Source organism: Ahaetulla prasina, chromosome 2, assembly GCF_028640845.1.
Source record: "Ahaetulla prasina isolate Xishuangbanna chromosome 2, ASM2864084v1, whole genome shotgun sequence".
In the NCBI taxonomy this organism is placed as follows: Eukaryota; Metazoa; Chordata; class Lepidosauria; order Squamata; family Colubridae; genus Ahaetulla; species Ahaetulla prasina.
The window spans coordinates 289,586,677-289,604,972 of NC_080540.1; the positions used below are offsets into that span (position 1 = coordinate 289,586,677).

Below are 18,296 nucleotides of genomic sequence, written 5' to 3' on the forward strand. Positions count from 1 at the left end.
GGGGGGCAATAAGTTGACTTTGTAAATATATACAAATAGAATGAGACTATTGCCCTATACATTGTAAGCCGCCCTGAGTCTTCGGAGAAGGGCGGGGTATAAATGTAAACCAAAAAAAATAAAAATATATGGGCCACGGAGGGTGGGGGGGCGCACCCCCATGCTTTCCCCTCCCCCACGCGTGCACGCACGACCCCCCCCCCACTTTGGAAGATCTCCAAGGTCTTTCCGGCCCTATGATTCCAGGTTCTATGACCTGCCAATCCTTACCTACTGAGTAGATGGGACCAGCATTGGAAAGAGGGCTCTATCTGTGAGCTTCCTAGATCAGGGGTCTCCAGACTTGGCAACTTGAAGACTTGTGGACTTCAACTCCCAGAATCCCTCAGCCAGCAAAGCAAAGCAAAGGGGCCGCGGTGTGGCTCAGGCTGTAAGAAGCCTGTTATTAAAACACAGCTGCCTGCAATTACTGCAGGTTCTAGTCCCACCAGGTCCAAGGTTGACTCAGCCTTCCATCCTTTATAAGGTAGGTAAAATGAGGACCCAGATTGTTGGGGGGGCAATAAGTTGACTTTGTAAATATACAAATAGAATGAGACTATTGCCTTACACATTGTAAGCCGCCCTGAGTCTTCGGAGAAGGGCGGGATATAAATGTAAACAACAACAAAAAAAAAGTTGCCAAGGTTGGAGACCCCTGTCCTAGATAGATCTAGAGACCACCATGTCAGTTAGAATGCCAGTTAGATGGGCTTAGACCTGTTTCCAGCAGACTGATTTTCATGTCTCGACATTTCCCTGGAGCTACTGTCAAGCGTTTAAAAACGATAAAACAAACAATTAGCAAGCAGTACAACGAGACTTTGTTTAGTTTTGGAATATACAGAGGTGGTTTGGTTTCATTGACACTGATACTGCTGATATTTGGTGTAGATTTCACTTTCCATTGAGAAGAGCATGTTCCTCGCCTAAGGAATTATGCTTCGTTGCTTGACCGCTAAAGCAAAATAACAGCTTTTTATTTCTTCTTTCTAGTACCCAGTGATTGTGGAGTTGTTCCATGATGAAAAAGACCCTGCTCCAGCCGCTCCTTCTGGAAAGAAAACTTCTTCCAAAATCCATATCCGCTCTGCCCGTCCAACTGTGAAAGCTGCCAATAAAGAACACAAGAAAACAGTGGGGCACCAGGTACCAAGCAGTCTTTTTTTAAATCTGCTTCTGTATTTTTCTTATAAGGTGCTTTACTTCTGGCTCGTCCAAGTTAAAATGTTATCAGTGAATAATTGCCAGGGCTATAGAGGGAGCGAATTCAAGATTGCACCATATGAAGAGGGGAAAAAAACCTGTGCTAAAATCAATATATTACCAGTAGATCTTTCTCCCAATTACCTCTTTGGGGGAGAGGGTCAAAGGACACAAATTCCATTAGCATGCAAAACCTTACGAGCAGGGGTGGGTTCTACTTACCTTTACTACTGGTTCGCAACAGGATCGCGTGCACGCAGAAGCTTCTGCGCATGCGCAGTTCATCTATGATGACATCCGGGTGGATGGGTGGAGCCTCCCCCGGTTTTACTACCGGTTCGCAAGAACCGGACCGAACTGGGGGCAACCCATCGCTGCTTACAAGAGCTCATTCTAAGTTGAAGATATTTTCAGTGTTTTCCCTAGGACCTTGGGATAGAAGAAGTACATTGTTTCTGAAATCAATCAGAATACAGCTGAAAGGGACCCTGGAGGTCTTCTAGTCCAACCCTGTGCTCAAGCAGGAAACCCTATACCATTTTAGATAGGTGGCTGTCCGGTCTTTTCTTAAAAGCCTCCAGTGTTGAAGCCCCTACAACTTCTGGAGGCAAGCTGTTCCACTGGTTGATTGTCCTCATATTAGGAAGTTCCTTCTCAATTCCATATTGCTTCTCTCCTTGAATAATTTCCATTTATTGCTTCTTGTTCTGCCTTCTGGTCCTTTGGAAAATAATTTGACCCCCCTCTTCTTTGTGGCAGTCCCTCAAATACCGGAATACTGCTATCATATCACCTCCACTTCTTCTTTTGTCTAGACTGGCCATACCCCAATTCCTGCAACTGTTCGTCATGTGTTTTTGTCTGTATTGGAATTCCTCCCTCGCTCCCCAGCCTCAAAATCAGAATGAGAAAAATGCTTATATTGAATGTTGAGTTTGTTACTTTAGTAAGAGTTTAAGAAGCAAAGATCTTTAGCAGGAGCCAATAAGTATTCATTGTACCTTCCAAACATAGCATGTTTCCTGGCTGGAATCAGGAGATTAATAGGAAGAGAAGAGACAGGTATGATGAAGAGCAGAAAGTCTCACTAACTAGTTCATTCATTAGTTTGATGGTAGTCTCTGTCTAACTCAGTTCTCAACCTTAGCAAATGTATGATGTGTGGATTCTAACTCCCAGAATTCCCCAGCCTGCTTCAATCATTGAAGATTTCTAAGAAGAGACTGTACAATCATTTGTCTGGAATGGTATAGGCCCATGATAGTGAACCTATGGCACAAGTGCCACAGGTGGCACGCAGAGCCCTCTCTGCGGGTACGCCAGCCGTTGCCCCAGCCCAGGTATATCACACATGCACACATGCCTCCTGTTGTGGTCCGCCAGCAGGCTGCGGAGCTGGCAACGGAGTCGGACAGCGATGAGGCTGAGGAAGAGCGTGGGCCAGTCCTGGAGGCTGGGGAAGGCCTGGATGAGGGCTCTGTGTCGGAGGCTGAGGTGAGGCCAGGGCCATCGGGCAGTGAGGTGCGGACTCCAGAGCCTCCAGAGGCTGACAGTAGTGAGGCAGAGGAACAGGAGGAGCCTGTTCCTAATGCACGCATGAGAAGAGCTTCCAGAAGGCAAGAGCAGCTCAAGCAGAGAGGACAACTTGGGAGTAGGGCCAAGAGATGATTGGCCCCTCCCATAAGGCTTAAAAGACTAGCAACAGCATTTGGACTCTTTGTCAGAAAAGAACGTTGATAGCTTTGTCTTGTTGCATTTGTTTTGTACTGGCGTCTTCTGAACTTTTGCCAAGAAAGGCCTTTGGCAGTTTGCCTAATTGGACCAAGGTTGGTGATAGGACTGAGGAATTGTTTTGGGAGGAATTTGCTTTAATTTAGTTGGACTACGCTGAGAATGAAATAATTCTCAGCTATTTGAATAAAGTTTTTTTTTTTTTTACACTGACTGAGTTTCTTACCACCTACTTGGGCTTGGGTCACAACACCTCCCTCCAGCCAGCTGGTCTTCCGGTCTCTGCCTCGCATTGCATTTTGGGGGTTCGCATGCACGTGTGTCCCCCCCGCCCCCGGTGCCGTTGGGCCTGGAAAGCCTCTTGCACCAACCTGGAAACCAAAAATGGGACATGGGTGGGGGGCACAGGGCACATGTCTGGGGGCATGTGTTCATGCAGGTGGGCACGTGTGAATGCATGGGAGGGGCATTTTCATTGCATTTTGGGGGTTCGGGCACATGTGCGTGCATTTGCGCGTGTGTGCGTGGGCTTTGGGCACTCGGCACCAAAAAGGTTAACCATCACTGGTATAGGCTATTCTGCTTGAACAGGGATTGGATTAAAACAGGGGTCTCCAACCTTGGCAACTTTAAGCCTGGAGGACTTCAACTCCCAGAATGCCCCAGCCAGCAAAGCTGGCTGGGGAATTCTGGGAGTTGAAGTCCACCAGGCTTAAAGTTGCCAAGGTTGGAGACCCCTGGATTAGAAGACCTCGGAAACCCCTTCCAACTCTGTTATTCTGTCATTCTGCGTTTGTGCTCGAAATTCTTCATCTCCCCTTTGTTAAATGTATTTATGTATTATTAAACTTATGTGCTGCCCGTCTCACTATACAGAGTTGCTGGGCTATTTCATCCATGCTTACCTGTAAAACAAGCCTTGTCACATTCCTCCGCTTCCTGCTGAGTTACTTTTTTTTTCCTCCTCTTTCAGTTTCGCAATTCATTGCACCTGTTAATGGAGACCCTGAATGCTACCACTCCCCATTACGTTCGGTGTATCAAGCCCAATGACGAGAAGCTGCCTTTCACGTAAGCATTGCTTCCTGATGAGACCGTAGAGTCTCTAACTTGATGAAAGACAAGGGACAAAGAGATTGTGAAACATTTGTCACAAGTCCTTAACAGTTCATTTAGTGACCGTTTGTTTAATGACAGTTCAAAGTTACAACAGCACTGCAGAAATTGACTTATGACATCCCAGTGGTAAAATCCAAATTTTTTTTACTAGCGGTTCTTTGGGTGTGGCTTGGTGGGTGTGGTGTGGCTTGGTGGGTGTGGCTTGATGAGCGTGGCAGGGGAAGGGTACTGCAAAATCTCCATTCCCACCCTACTCCAGGAGAAGGATACCGCAAAATCCCCATTCCCTCCCCACTCCAGAGAAGGATACTGCAAAATCTCCATTCCCTCTCCAATCCTGGGGGAAGGATATTGCAAAATCTCCATTCCCACCCCACTCGGGGGCCTGCTGGAGGTGGTATTTGCCAGTTCTCTAAACCCACTCAAAATTTCCACTACCGGTTCTCTGAACTACTCAAAATTTCTCCTACTGGTTCTCCAGAACCTGTCAGAACCTGCTCGATTTCACCCCAGTGACATCCCCACGGTCAAAATTCAGATCGTTGGTGATTGACTCATACTTATGACAGTTGCAGTATTCTGGGGTCATGTGATCCTCTGTTGCGACCTTCTGACAAGCAAAGTCAATGAGGAAGCCAGATTCACTTAACAACCACGTTCCTAAACAACTGCAGCGATTCACTTAACAACTGTGACAAGAAAGGGCCAAGAATGGTCATAAAATTGGATAAAACTCACTTAACAACTGTATCACTCAACAACAGAAATTTTGGGCTCAACTGTGGTCGTTAAGTGGTGGACTACCTGTTCTGATTGGGTACCTTATGAATCCTTAGCTGTCTATACACAACACTCTACACCTGGGATAGTCATGAACCTTGTGACTTTATGCAAGATGCCAAAATTAGCCAGTTTTAACTTTAGTGTACTTATTTATCTATACCAGCGGTCACCAACTGGTGGTCCGTAGACCACTGGTGGTCCGCGAGAAAATTTTGGTGGTCCGCAGAAAATGTATTTACATTTTTAAAATATTGCACTAAATCAGGGGTCCTCAAACTATGGATCCTGGGCTGGATATGTGCAATGAATGTTGCTGCAGAGAGTCTCCCCTTTCGGGGTCTTTTTGTGCGGGTCGGAGGGGGGGACAGAAATTCCGACTTGGGGTCTGCTTTAGCCTCCTGGTGTGGGGCTTTGGCCGAAGGCTAGAGGGAAGCACCGCTGGTAGAAAGGAGCCGGAGGGCCTTGTTCCAGTGGGACTGCATCGGGCCTGGAACTGACTGACCATCTCAGCCATCTGAGCCTCCAGGCGCCAGTACCTGGCCTTGCATTCCCACAGGTCTTCCCTCTGTTTGGAAAGACTATGCTCCTAGTCCTCAGTGAGGTGCTTCTGCTGAACCTCCTTCTCGATCAGATCCAATTTGAACTGTTTTGCCAACTCTTTCTCATGGTGGCTGCTTAGCTACAGTAACTGCTTCCTGCTGGGGCCCTAAGGAGCTTGAGCAGGCAGGAAAGGAGTGGGTGGGAGTGGCAAATAGAGGCTGGTGAGGCACACCTCGACACGAGTGACATTGAGTTGGCCACGTCCACCCAGTCACATGACCACCTAGCCACGCCCACCCAGCTGGTCACTAGGCAGATCATTTTAGTGGTCTATGGGATTTAAAATTATGAATTTAATGGTCCCTGAGGTCCAAAAGGTTAGGGACCCCGATGTATACGATTGATACAGCTGCTTATCTCACAGCGGTGATTCTGTGAAATATTTGCTGCTTAGTATGTTATGTCAACCATGTTATAATTATAAGCCCAAAAAAGTGCTTTGGAGCACTTTTTGTCAACCTTAGCAAACCTTAGCAAGTTTAAGATGTGTGGATGTCAACTCCCAGAATTCCCCAGGCGGCTGTTGTGTTTGGTTTTGCCTTAGTTGCATAATGACTCGGTTCGTTGTGCTGACCCACATAGGTTGTTGTTTATTCTGCAGATTGCAGTACTTAACCAACCTTGGGTGAATTTGATAGCTAGCTGTCGTGTCCCACTCCTCCGCTGACGGCCGGGTCAGGGAAATCCGAATCAGGCTTGCCTCTGCAACTCTGCCCAAAGTCCTAGCAAAGTCCTCAGAGCAGGCAGGAGACCAGAAAGTGACTTCAGCAAGATAAGTTCGACTTTGCCTGACTCAGAGACTGCCAGAAAGCAGATCCTTTATATAGGCCATGGGGTGTGGCTCCATGACTCAGCACTCATTAAGGCCTGCCCCTCCCTTCCTTCTGTTGCCTCTGCCTATCCAGTCTTCTGATGCGAGGGTCACTCCAATCAGCAGCTGTTGGAAATAAACTTTCCTCAGGCTCACATGCTGTGGAGGAGGGGGAGGGGTCTAGCTGCTCCGTTTGCCTGGGCATGGAGCCAGGGCTGGGGCCGGGGGGTGCTCCCTCCTCTGCAGCCTGCTTGGGCATGGAGCCAGGGCTGGGACCGGGAGGTGCCCCCTCCTCTTCAGCTTGTCTGGGCATGGAGCCAGGACTGGGGCCGGGAGGCATACATTCCTCCGTGTTCGGGAGCAGATAAGAAGGCCCCGGCTGCTGTGAAAGCGGGCAAGACACAACACTAGCCACATTCAGTTCTTGCTAAATTTAGATCTGAGACCACCCGAGCTGTAGGTTCAACTTGAAAATTGAAAAAAAATCCCTGGAAAATGCAGTGGCAAACCAACTGAAGGGCGTCTTTAGCTTCTAACACAAACGTGGTAAAAACAATGTGCAAACTCAGCTATTATTTTTCTAAGGATACACAGCCAAGTGCTGTGTAACAGCGCTCTGTGACATCATGCTGGCCACATGACTACCAAAATGTCTTCGGACAGTGTTGGCTCAATGGTCTCGAAATGGAGATGAGCACCCACTAAAGTCTGCAATGACTAGCAGAGTGAAATCCACTCCTTTACAGCCACGTGCATAGGCCTTTTTTATTCCAGTGTCAACTTCCATAGAATCAACAAATATAAAGCAATTGTCCATGAAAGCATATTGTGCTATGGTTCATTAAATATTGTATCTACCTCGTTGCATTATATTCATGGTGGTACAAGAAAGGGGTGAAATCTACTTATCTTTGCTACCGGTTTGGAAGTACACGCAGACTGTTGTGACTCCAGCCCCCGAATCTGGCCCCATGCCCGGAAGTGACTTGGAGCCAGGCCTGCTGCCAGAAAGTGATTTGGACAGTGAGGGGGAAGGGCCGTCAGGACTTACCTCGGGAGCACCGGTTTCCCTGGCTCAGCTCCAGGAGCCAGAAGCAGGCCAGGTGGAAGAAATAATGAGGCCTAGGAAGTGCTGAGTCATGGAGCCACACCCCACAGGATATAAAAGGCAGCGAGAGCTGGTGTGTCTCTTTGTAACAGGCAAATCTACTGATTGACTAGAGCTGAAGTTTGTGACTCACCAGCGTCGTGGAAAATAACGAGGGCTCTTGGCAGACGCTGGCTCTTTTGCCGCCAGAGCTGATAGTGTCGGCTAATTAAGCCATCATTCGGATGGAGGCGGAGGAGTACAGAACACAGATCTTCCGTGCATGCGCAAAACCCTCCACGGCTAGGCGGAGCTCGTGCTGCCATCTCTACCAGTTCTCCGAACCACCATCACTTCCGGTTTCACGAACCGGTCCGAACCGATAGCATTTCACCCCTGGTACAAGACCATTTGCATTCTTTTAGAGAGTCATTGAGGCCACCTGGAGGTTTTATCTGTGCCGGCAGCATCAACCTCCAGGTGGCCTCAACGACTCTCCAAAAAGAATCTCATTCCTTGAGATTTAAACTATAATTTAAGTGAAAACATCTCACATCTACTTCGCAACAGAGAAGTAATAATAGGAAGCTGTCTAATGAAAAATGTGTTCATGTGCCTAAATGTCCTATTAAATCTTCTTTGATTAAAGAAATTAAATACATGTTCTGGACCTGGATGATGTATCATTCCCTATTTTTCATTCTAAGAACACAAGGAAAAGGATGTAATATGGGACCAGAGGTTTAGTCTTCTGAGCTTTCGGATTCATGCTGGCACCCATCGTCAGGGAACTTCTCTCTAGCAAAGTATGTGCTTTTCTGGGCTATTCTGCGTATGGTATTTGAGTGGTGCTTGTTGTGAGTGGCTTTTTAGATGTTGATTAGGGATGGATGGCTATTAAGTTGTTGGCTAACACTCTGCTAGCCTCTTGGTTATAGAGAAGTTCCCTGTGGATGGGCTCCACCATGAGTCCAAAAGCTTGGAAGACTAAATTTACCAATTATAAATTGTCAATTATTAAATGTACCAATTATCACATCAAGCAAGAAAATCCGCCCGTGCCTTCTATAATTTTGTAAACAACAAACTTAAAGACTCAAGATCCATCCCATCCCTAAAAGGACCAAACAACGAAGATTGTATTTGATGAAACCGTTCAAGCCAATCTCTTTAACACGTTCTTCGGCTCAGTCTTTGTAAACAGCAACAACAAACATATTTCCCAGCCGTACTACAGACAATTACAATGATTACGATGATCTTATACATATTGATTTTACAGAAGACAACATTGAAAAGGCACTATGCACTCTAAAACCATCTCTATCTATTGGACCTGATGGACTATGTGCATACTTCTTAAAAAAGCTTTCCACTGCAATTGCAGAACCTCTAAGCATATTTTTTGAAAAATCTTTCACGTTGCCCTACCAATGGTCACAAGCCAAGGTCATACTTATCTTCAAAAAGGGAGATCCTAGCCTAGTTGAAAATTACAGACCAATCTCTTTATGTTGCATCACCTGCAAAGTCATGGAATCAATCATTAACCAATCTATTACCTTCCACCTAGAGACAAACAACTTACTTTCTATCAAACAATTTGGTTTCAGAAAAACTCTGGTCACTAAAACCAGTAGACCGACCGAGATTGGATCCTGCAATCTTATCCCGAGGTGCATATATTCACTTTCATCCACAAGAAAAAGGATATGAAATCATGGCATTGAAAAGAACCATAGAGGCCACCTAATATAATTTAATTAATCCCTTGTTTTATGCGGGAAACAAAGAGCATCCTCAATACTGGTTGAATTTCAACATTGGTTAAAGCTCTCTAGCAAAATAAATAAATAAAAGGAGTCTTCAAGGCAACTGATTTTATTGTCAAAATGCTTGATTATCCACCTCCGTCCGTCAGTCTACTTGATTTCATTTGATCCGATCCTATTCTTTAGGGCAATCTTTAATCTTTGTCCTCGTCTACACGATAATAATAATAATAATAATAATAATAATAATAATAACAACAACAACAACAACAACAACAACAACAACAACAATAATAATAATAATAATAATAATAATAATAATTTAATTTTTATACCGCCCTTCTCCCGAAGGACTCAGGGCGGTGAACAGGCAGATAAAATAATACCATATATACAATAAAAACACTCTTTAAAAAACTTATTCAATATCGTCTAAAATTTAAAAATACAATACAAAATATAAAATACCCCAATAAAATCCATATTTAAAAACCCTATTTAAGCCAGTCCTGCTCGGAAGAATAGATACGTCTTCAGCTCGCGGCGAAAGGTCCGGAGGTCAGGAAGTTGTTGAAGTCCTGGGGGAAGCTCATTCCAGAGGGTAGGTGCCCCCACAGAGAAGGCTCTCCCCCTGGGGGTCGCCAGCCTACAATGTTTGGCTGACGGCACCCTGAGAAGACCCTCTCTATGGGAGCGTACCGGCCGGTGGGAGGCATGTGGTAACAGGAGGCGGTCCCGAAGATATCCCGGTCCTATGCCATGGAGCGCTTTAAAGGTGGTAACCAACACGATAGCTCTTCACAGATGTTGACGGGAACATTTCAATTTTCTTGTCTCATGTAGTGACATTTTCCAGTCCCTTTTTATGATGGTTGGAGCTGGGGCGGGGGGGGAATCTGATACCCTTTGCTCCCCAGTAAATCATGTTCCTGAACAATTGCTTTTGTGTTTCTTTTAATAAAGTTATATATAAAAAAGAATTGCTGTGTTCCAAGTGCCAGGCAGTTGTCCTTTTGAAGCGACAGCAGCATCTCAAAAGAGGCCTCTTTTGCTTTCAATTGCTTTGGGAAGCTGTATAGTAGAATAGAATAGAATAGAATAGAATAGAATAGAATAGAATAGAATAGAATAGAATTTTTGATTGGCCAAGTGTGATTGGACACACAAGGAATTTGTCTTGGTGCATATGCTCTCAGTATACATAAAAGAAAAGATACGTTCATCAAGAATCATACAACACTTAATGATAGTCATAGGGTACAAATAAGCAATCGGGAAACAATATCATTATAAATCGTAAGGATACAAGCAACAAAGTTACAGTCATACAGTCATAAGTGGAAGGAGATGGGTGATGGGAACGATGAGAAGATTAATAGTAGTGCAAATTTAGTAAATAGTTTGACAGTGTTGAGGGAATTATTTGTTTAGCAGAGTGATGGCATTTGGGGAAAAACTGTTCTTGTGTCTAGTTATTCTGGTGTGCAGTGCTCTATAGCGTCGTTTTGAGGGTAGGAGTTGAAACAGTTTATGTCCAGGATGTGAGGGAACTGTAAATATTTTCACAGCCCTCTTTTTGACTTGTGAAGTATACAGGTCCTCAATGGAAGGCAGGTTGGTAGCAATTATTTTTTCTGCAGTTCTAATTATCCTCTGAAGTCAGTGTCTTTCTTATTGGGTTGCAGAACCAAACCAGACAGTTATAGAGGTGCAGATGACAGACTCAATAATTCTTCTGTGGAACTGGATCAGCAGCTCCTTGGGCAGTTTGAGCAGAAAGAACATTCTTTTTTGTGCTTTTTTGATGACGTTTGATGATGATAGTGACAGGTGTACACTCAAAGGAAAATTGCTGAATTGTTATTTATGCAATTGAACCAATGACACACATGAACACGCATGCAAAGATCTGGAATAAGACATTTCATGTTTGCTCTTGTGTATTTACATTTTTGATGCACTCCTGAAAATTTGGCCCATCCTGTGGGTGGCAAGTTTAATTTATCTTATTTTCTTTTCATTGACTTCCATTTTGAAGGACATATGCTAGCTATGCAGTGTCTCTTAAGTTTTGGAAGGAACTGATCCTCACAAATCAAATATGATTATTTGTTTATTCGTGTCAGCAGGATCACAATCAAAACAAGGCATTCTGTACAACTGCGGTGCCTAACTTTTCTGGCTCTGCAGAACGGCAGTGGGAGAGAGATGGTTTCGCACACAGAACCTACCTCCCATGCATCTGCAAATGAAGCTTTGTGTGCTCACCTGCCACTTGCACAACCAAGTTCCCAACAGGCTGTGAATCAATACCAGTCTGCGGAACAGAGGCTGGAGAGACCTTTGCTATACGACATAAAATTTAAAATATAAACTACAACATTATAATATGTACAGATCTTGCCCAGAAACTAGCAACATTAATTGTGTTGGTCGCGCTGCAGTGTCGTGCCTCAGGTGTGCACTGATCAGGAAACAAAGGACAGGTATACCTATGTGGTGTTGTCTGCATGTCACCACAATCGCATATCTGATAAAGAAACTATTCAGGAATGTTTCAAAGAACAGCCAAAGAGGAATGAGAAGCTTTCCATTCTGATTAACCTTTTCTGGGAAAATGAAGATGAAATTGGAAATTCCATCAAGAGGCCACTAACTAAGCACCAGTATAAACTGAATAGCATTCCCCCAATCTGGCATATCGATTAATCCATAATTTTATGAAGTGTATCGAGATATTAAATACAAAAGAACCCGGAACTTTGTTGTTATATATTGTTGATAGCGGCAAGAATGCTTTATGCAAAAAAATGGGGAAATACTTTAATTCCAACAATGGATGGAATGAAAAAACTGATGGAACAACAGAGATGGCTAAATTGCCTGCTTTAATCAAAGAAAAGAACACATCCAATTTTGCTTCTAATTGGAAATCGCTTCTGGATTTTGTGGTTGAGATGGGAAAAAATGAACCTTTTTGCCGATTAGATAATAGATAGATGTTACTATCTTAGTCTTTGGACTGGAAGGCGATCAAACTGGTCAGTCCTAGAGGAGATCAACCCTGACTGCTCTTTAGAAGGCCAGATCCTGAAGATGAGACTGAAATACTTTGGCCACTTAATGAGAAGAAAGGACTCCCTGAAGAGCCTAATGCTGGGAAAGATTGAGGGCAAAAAAAGAAGGGGACGACAGAGAATGAGGTGGCTGGATGGAGTCACTGAAGCAGTCGGTGTGAGCTTAAATGGACTCCAGAGGATGGTAGAGGACAGGAAGGCCTGGAGGAACATTGTCCATGGGGTTGTGATGGGTCCGACACGACTTCGCAACTAACAACAACACTATCTTAGTCAACTGTTCTAAAAACTGTCAGAAGCCAGTGTTTTTCTTCCTTTCTTCTCCTTTACCTTACACTCCTTTTCCCTTTTTCCTCCCTCATTTTTCCACAATCTTCTTTTGTATTTTGTATCTTGGTAAACTTAATAAAATTATTGAGAAATAAAGGCATGTTGAGAGTTCAGTGCAAAGCTTCCTGAAGTCTTTAAAGTTTAGGAAGGTTATTCTTAAGATTAGCATTGAGTTCATAGACCATATAAGTGAATAGGGATCAGAATGTGTTGTACAGCCATGTTCATGAGTGTCTCAATTGTGTCTTGACAGCTTCGATCCAAAGAGAGCAGTACAACAACTAAGAGCTTGTGGAGTGTTGGAGACCATCCGTATCAGTGCAGCGGGCTACCCATCCAGGTGACTTTCACTTCAAAACAATTCTATATTTCTGGTTTTTTCCCCAATAACAATCGTGTTTTAAAACAATGCAGAAGACAAAGACTGAGAAAGTCAGCTCCAGGGCAGGGGGCTCCAACGTTGGCAACTTTACGACTCGTGGACTTCAACTCCCAGAATTCCTCAGCCAGCATGGCTGCCTGAGGAATTCTGGGAGTTGAAGTCCATAAGTCATAAAGTCCCCAAGATTGGAGACCCTACTCTAAGGCCTAACAGGGAAATATGCATTAAAAATGCATTAAAAAAAATTAGAATTTTTCTCTGTGAAATCTGAACTTTTGGGTAGAACCTTAGAACTCCTTAGCTAGTTGCTTCTCCATGTAAAGCTCAGTCCTGGACAATTCCCCCCTCAAATCTTGCTTTCTTCTGCATGAAAAGTAACAGAGTTTAAGTATGCATTGAGAAACATTTAAAATGGTTTGCATGCAGCCCTAAACCATTTTGTAGTGGTGTAGGGTTTCCTGCCTAAGCAAGGGATCTAGAAGACCTCCAAGGTCCCTTCCAACTCTAGTTCTATTCTATTCTATTCTATTCTATTCCATTCCATTCCATTCCATTCTATAATATGCTTAGTTTACTTTTTGGGGTTTAGTAGAATGTCCTCAGTTTGTAGGCCATTTTTCTATCTTTAAATGGGATTGCCTGTTGAACCGAGAACACAACACACAATATTATGGTGAACTTGGCATACATTCAGGAATGCGGCCTGAAGTTTTCTGCAGTATGACACAATTCCTTTGCAACCGTTGAGTAGTGTCTCGGTGTGCTGGTCAGTGTAATTTTTAAAATATCATTTTTCATATTGATTCTTTCCAAAAATAAATATCATCTTTCGTCACTGGCATATAAAATCACATTTGGCGCAGAGGGTGCTATTTCAGAGATAAATCTTGACCTCTGTATTGTGATACAGATATAATAACCTGACCAAAGGTCAAACACCAGAGAGAATCTGAAGCATAAATTGACCAGTCAGCAAATTTAGCTTCTTCTATATAACATGCTCTACATCAATGTTTCAAACTATTTTAAATTATCTGAATATTTTTGCTGTGCTTCCTTTGGGAAAAGCAATGATGGAGAGATGGTGTGCTTGTGTGTGTTTGCATCTCATTGTTTTCATCTCCAGGGGACAAAAAATAAATAAATTTGAGGGCTTCTCCAACTTTACACATTCCAAGAGTATATCTGAGATGAAGATATTCCTCAACTTAAAACCTTAACTGGGACCAGAATTTCTGTCGTAATTTGAGCCTCATATAGACATACCCAACCGTTCAGTGATTTTTTTAATGGCAGTTGTTAAGGAAAACACATGGTCATAAGTCTGAATCCATTTTCCCAGATAGGTGGTGTTTTGTTTTTTTTGCTAGAAACCAACAGAAAATGTCACAACTTTCAGCCATGTTGTTAGATCGGATGATGGAAGAGACGGACAACAGCTCTTTATTAATAGACCAGTACAACCCAACAATCTGCTGGTCTGGCAGCATCCACTTTTATAGCGGGCTGTCAGACGGCTTAACCAATGAGCTTTGAGTATTTTCCCGCCGTTTTTGGAGGACCTGAGTGAAGCCTATAGCTTCCTCTTTATTTGGTACATAACACATGTGACCCATGGACATGGCACCTGGTCTTCAATTCTGGGAATTGAAGTCCACAGGTCATATAGGGGCCATAATTGCCCATCCCTGCCTTATGTAATGGCTGTTTGTCTCTCTCCTTTTCAGAGGAGGCTGGTTTCCATCTGTCCCTAGATTTTACAAACTCATCTGATTTGCTAACATGTCACCGACCAGGAGGCACGCACCATATACTGATGTACATTCAGAATACATAAATTAATTCCAATTTACAATTTGTTCTTGTTGCTGAAGGCTACATTTTTGGAATGTAGCCTTCAGCAAACACCCTCAGTTAAAATACGGCTCTTGGCTCAGGAATTGTAAAAACTAAAAGGAAGATTCATATGACTTGAAAGTCCTCCAGGCATGGTCCTCATCTCCAGGCAGAGTAGAGAAGGGTTTTTTTTTCTTTGATACCTGCAATAGGGAATTCTAGACAGCATTGTACTGTCGGAAGAACTATCCTTCTGGGTCCAGTTCCAAGTGGGGAAAAAGACACTGGATTCATGGAAGTTGCTTGGAAAGAAAGTTTATTGATGAACAGGATCACATGGCTTGGAGATCTCGGGTGAAAAAAGGGGCCGAGATGCTGAGAGTCCCTGGCTTTTATACCCTCTCTGGCTTTGAACTTCCTGGGGGACAGGAAGAGTATCCTGATTGGTTGCTGTCAGAGGTCATGGCTAGCTTTTTAGGTAGTTTGTGTGTTACGTTTGGTTGAATCTTGCTGGGTGATGCAATGAAGGGCAATTAAATGGCTCTGCTTGAAGGAAGTAGATCTTTGTTATGCAGAATGGACTGGCCCAGGCATTAATGGCCCATTGACAAAGGTTTCTACTTCCCTTTTAGGGGAAATATTCCGTCCTTTTAATATTTCCTAAAATATTTCATTTTCCAAGAGAGGGGTGGGTTTTAACTTCCTACAGTACCAAGCATATATAGACAGTTTGGGTTAGCTTATTACAGGTAGGCCTTGACTCACAACTTTTCAAAGTTAGAAAGGCACTGAAAAAAAGTGATTTTTGACCAGTTTTCACACTTACGACTGTTGGAGCATCTCCATGATCACATGATCAAAATTCTGACACTCGGCCACTGACATGTACTTATGCCAGTTGCAACGTCCCAGTATCGTGTGATCAGCTTTTGCGATCTTCTGACAAGCAAAAGTCAATGGGGCAGCCCAATTCACTTAGCAGCCAATTTCCCTAACTTAACAACTGCAGAGTCAACTGCAGGATTCACTTAACAACTGTGGCAAGAAAGGTCAAAAAATGGGGCAAAACTCACTTATCTGTCTCTCTTAGCAACAGCAATTTGGGGCTCCATCGTGGTTTGTAACTCAAGGACTACCTGTAGGCATTTCGTGAGAAGTTCCTCCTGCGCCACTGGACTAGTAGCTATTAATCATCTTTCTCCCACAGTAAACTTTTCCCGGTAAAGTTTAACGGATCTTCCTTGGAAATTCCCTCCTTCCTCTGTTAATTTGGGGAGTTGTTTAACAGATTTCCCCCGTCCATTCTCAAAGTAACGGAAGACCTTTATATAATATTTATGGTAACCCTGTCAAAATAATAGAGAGAATTTACTAGTTTAAACTTGACAGCTTGTAAGAATGATACTTTCAGTGTAATCATCAGGGCAGTCGTTTTAGATGGCAGGATCTGTGCCAATTTGCTTCAGAGGGAAGCTGCCCCGTGGCCTTCCATCACTTCTGACTGTCGGCAGAATTCCTTTAATGAAGCACTACCTACAATGTGCCATTTTTGTCCGCAGAGATTGACGGCTTGTGCGCTCAGGCATGAAAAGATGCTCTCGGTGTTTTAGGGTCCTTGTGATTTGGCGTGGCTGCCACTGAGCTATCCGAGCCACAAATGGAATTTGTCCTGTCCTGTCTCCTTTTTCTTCCAATGATTTTTTTTTAATTTGCATTTATATCCCGCCCTTCTCCGAAGACTCAGGGCGGCTTACACTATGTCAAGCAATAGCCTTCATCCATTTGTATATTATATACAAAGTCAACTTATTGCCCCCAACAATCTGGGTCCTCATTTTACCTACCTTACAAAGGATGGAAGGCTGAGTCAACCTTGGGCCTGGTGGGACTTGAACCTGCAGTAATTGCAAACAAGCTGCTGTTAATAACAGACTGCATTAATCTGTTGAGCCACCAGAGGCCCAACAAAAAAATTTGGACAACTGGTTTGTTCTTACCTTCCTGAAATTTATTTATTTTTATTTATTTATTTATTTATTTTTATTTTTATTATTATTATTATTATTATTATTATTATTAATTAAATTTTTATACCGCCCTTCTCCCGAAGGACTCAGGGCGGTTTACAGCCATAATAAAACAACAGCAATATACACTTAAAACCATAATTAAAAAACTTATTATACAAATGGCCGAATTAAAACATTAAAAATAAAACCCCGAATTATAAAATATTAAAACATTAAAACTAATTAAAATCCTATTAAAATCCTATGCCAGTCCAGCGCGAACAAACAAATAGGTCTTCAGCTCGCGGCGGAAAGTCCGAAGGTCTGGCAGTTGCCGGAATCCAGGGGGAAGTTCGTTCCAAAGGGTGGGAGCCCCCACAGAGAAGGCCCTCCCCCTGGGGGCCACCAGCCGACATTGCTTGGCGGATGGCACCCTAAGGAGTCCCTCTCTGTGCGAGCGTACAGGTCGGTGGGAGGTATTCGGTAACAGCATACTGTTTATTTTGTCAAGCATATATAAGATAACAGGTAAAAGTATAAACATGGTTATGAATACATGAAATGGATACGTATAAAAGGGAACATTAGGACAGGAACGGTAGGCACACTGGTGCTCTTATGCACGCCCCTTACAGACCTCTTAGGAATGGGGTGAGGTCAACAGTAGACAGGCTAAAGTTAAAGTTTTGGGGGTTTGGGGAAGAGACCACAGAGTCTGGTAGTGCATTCCAGGCATTGACCACTCTGTTGCTGAAGTCGTATTTTCTGCAATCGAGTTTGGAGCGGTTTAAATAAATTCTTATTGAATCCCCGAAAAATCACTATTGAATGGATCCATCCAAATTGTCCATTCATCTTTAATTTGAATCTACACCCAGGAAACATTTTGGCTACCAGGAGGCAGTACAGGTATTCCTCGATTTATAACAGTTCGCTTAGTAACCGTTGGAAGTTAGATCAGCACTGAAAAAAGTGACTTATGACCGTTTTTCACACTTATGACTGTTGCAGCATCCCCATGGTCACGTGATTTACGTTCAGATGCTTGACAACGGACTCACATTTATGACGGTCGCAGTGTCCCGGGGTCACAAGATCCCCTTTGGCGACCTTCTGACAAGCAAAGTCAGGGGGGAAATCAGATTCATTTAACAACTGTATTACTAATTTAACAACTGCAGTGATTCACTTAACGAATGTGGCAAAAAAAGTCGTAAAATGGGGCAAAATTCACTTAACAAATTTCGCAGCATAAATTTGGGGCTCAATTGTGGTCGTAAGTTGAGGACTACCTGTACGTGACCAGTTCCATTTTTATTGTGATTCATGAAATATACGTAGCCATTTTTTTCCCCATAGCGCTCAAATTCTCTGCCAAGAATTGAACTCATAGACCGTTGCATTTTAGATAATTATCTACAGGGCATTATTTTTAGGAGCTATCAAGGTCTGATTTCAACGGTGTTGCAGGAAGTCTTTGAGTTACAGCCACTTGCTTCGTGACTGTTCAAAGT

At 43.4% G+C, this 18,296-nt stretch overlaps 1 protein-coding gene across 1 annotated transcript in view; it reads left to right on the plus strand.

The window, feature by feature from the left end:
* The window catches only part of MYO5B (myosin VB), a 322,900-nt gene that overhangs the window by 155,140 nt on the left and 149,464 nt on the right, over positions 1-18,296 (plus strand). Inside the window, exons 15-17 of the mRNA XM_058170954.1 lie at positions 1,036-1,188; positions 3,950-4,047; positions 12,809-12,895. Coding sequence (XP_058026937.1) covers positions 1,036-1,188; positions 3,950-4,047; positions 12,809-12,895 — 338 coding nt within the window. The remainder of the gene's footprint in view (positions 1-1,035; positions 1,189-3,949; positions 4,048-12,808; positions 12,896-18,296) is intronic.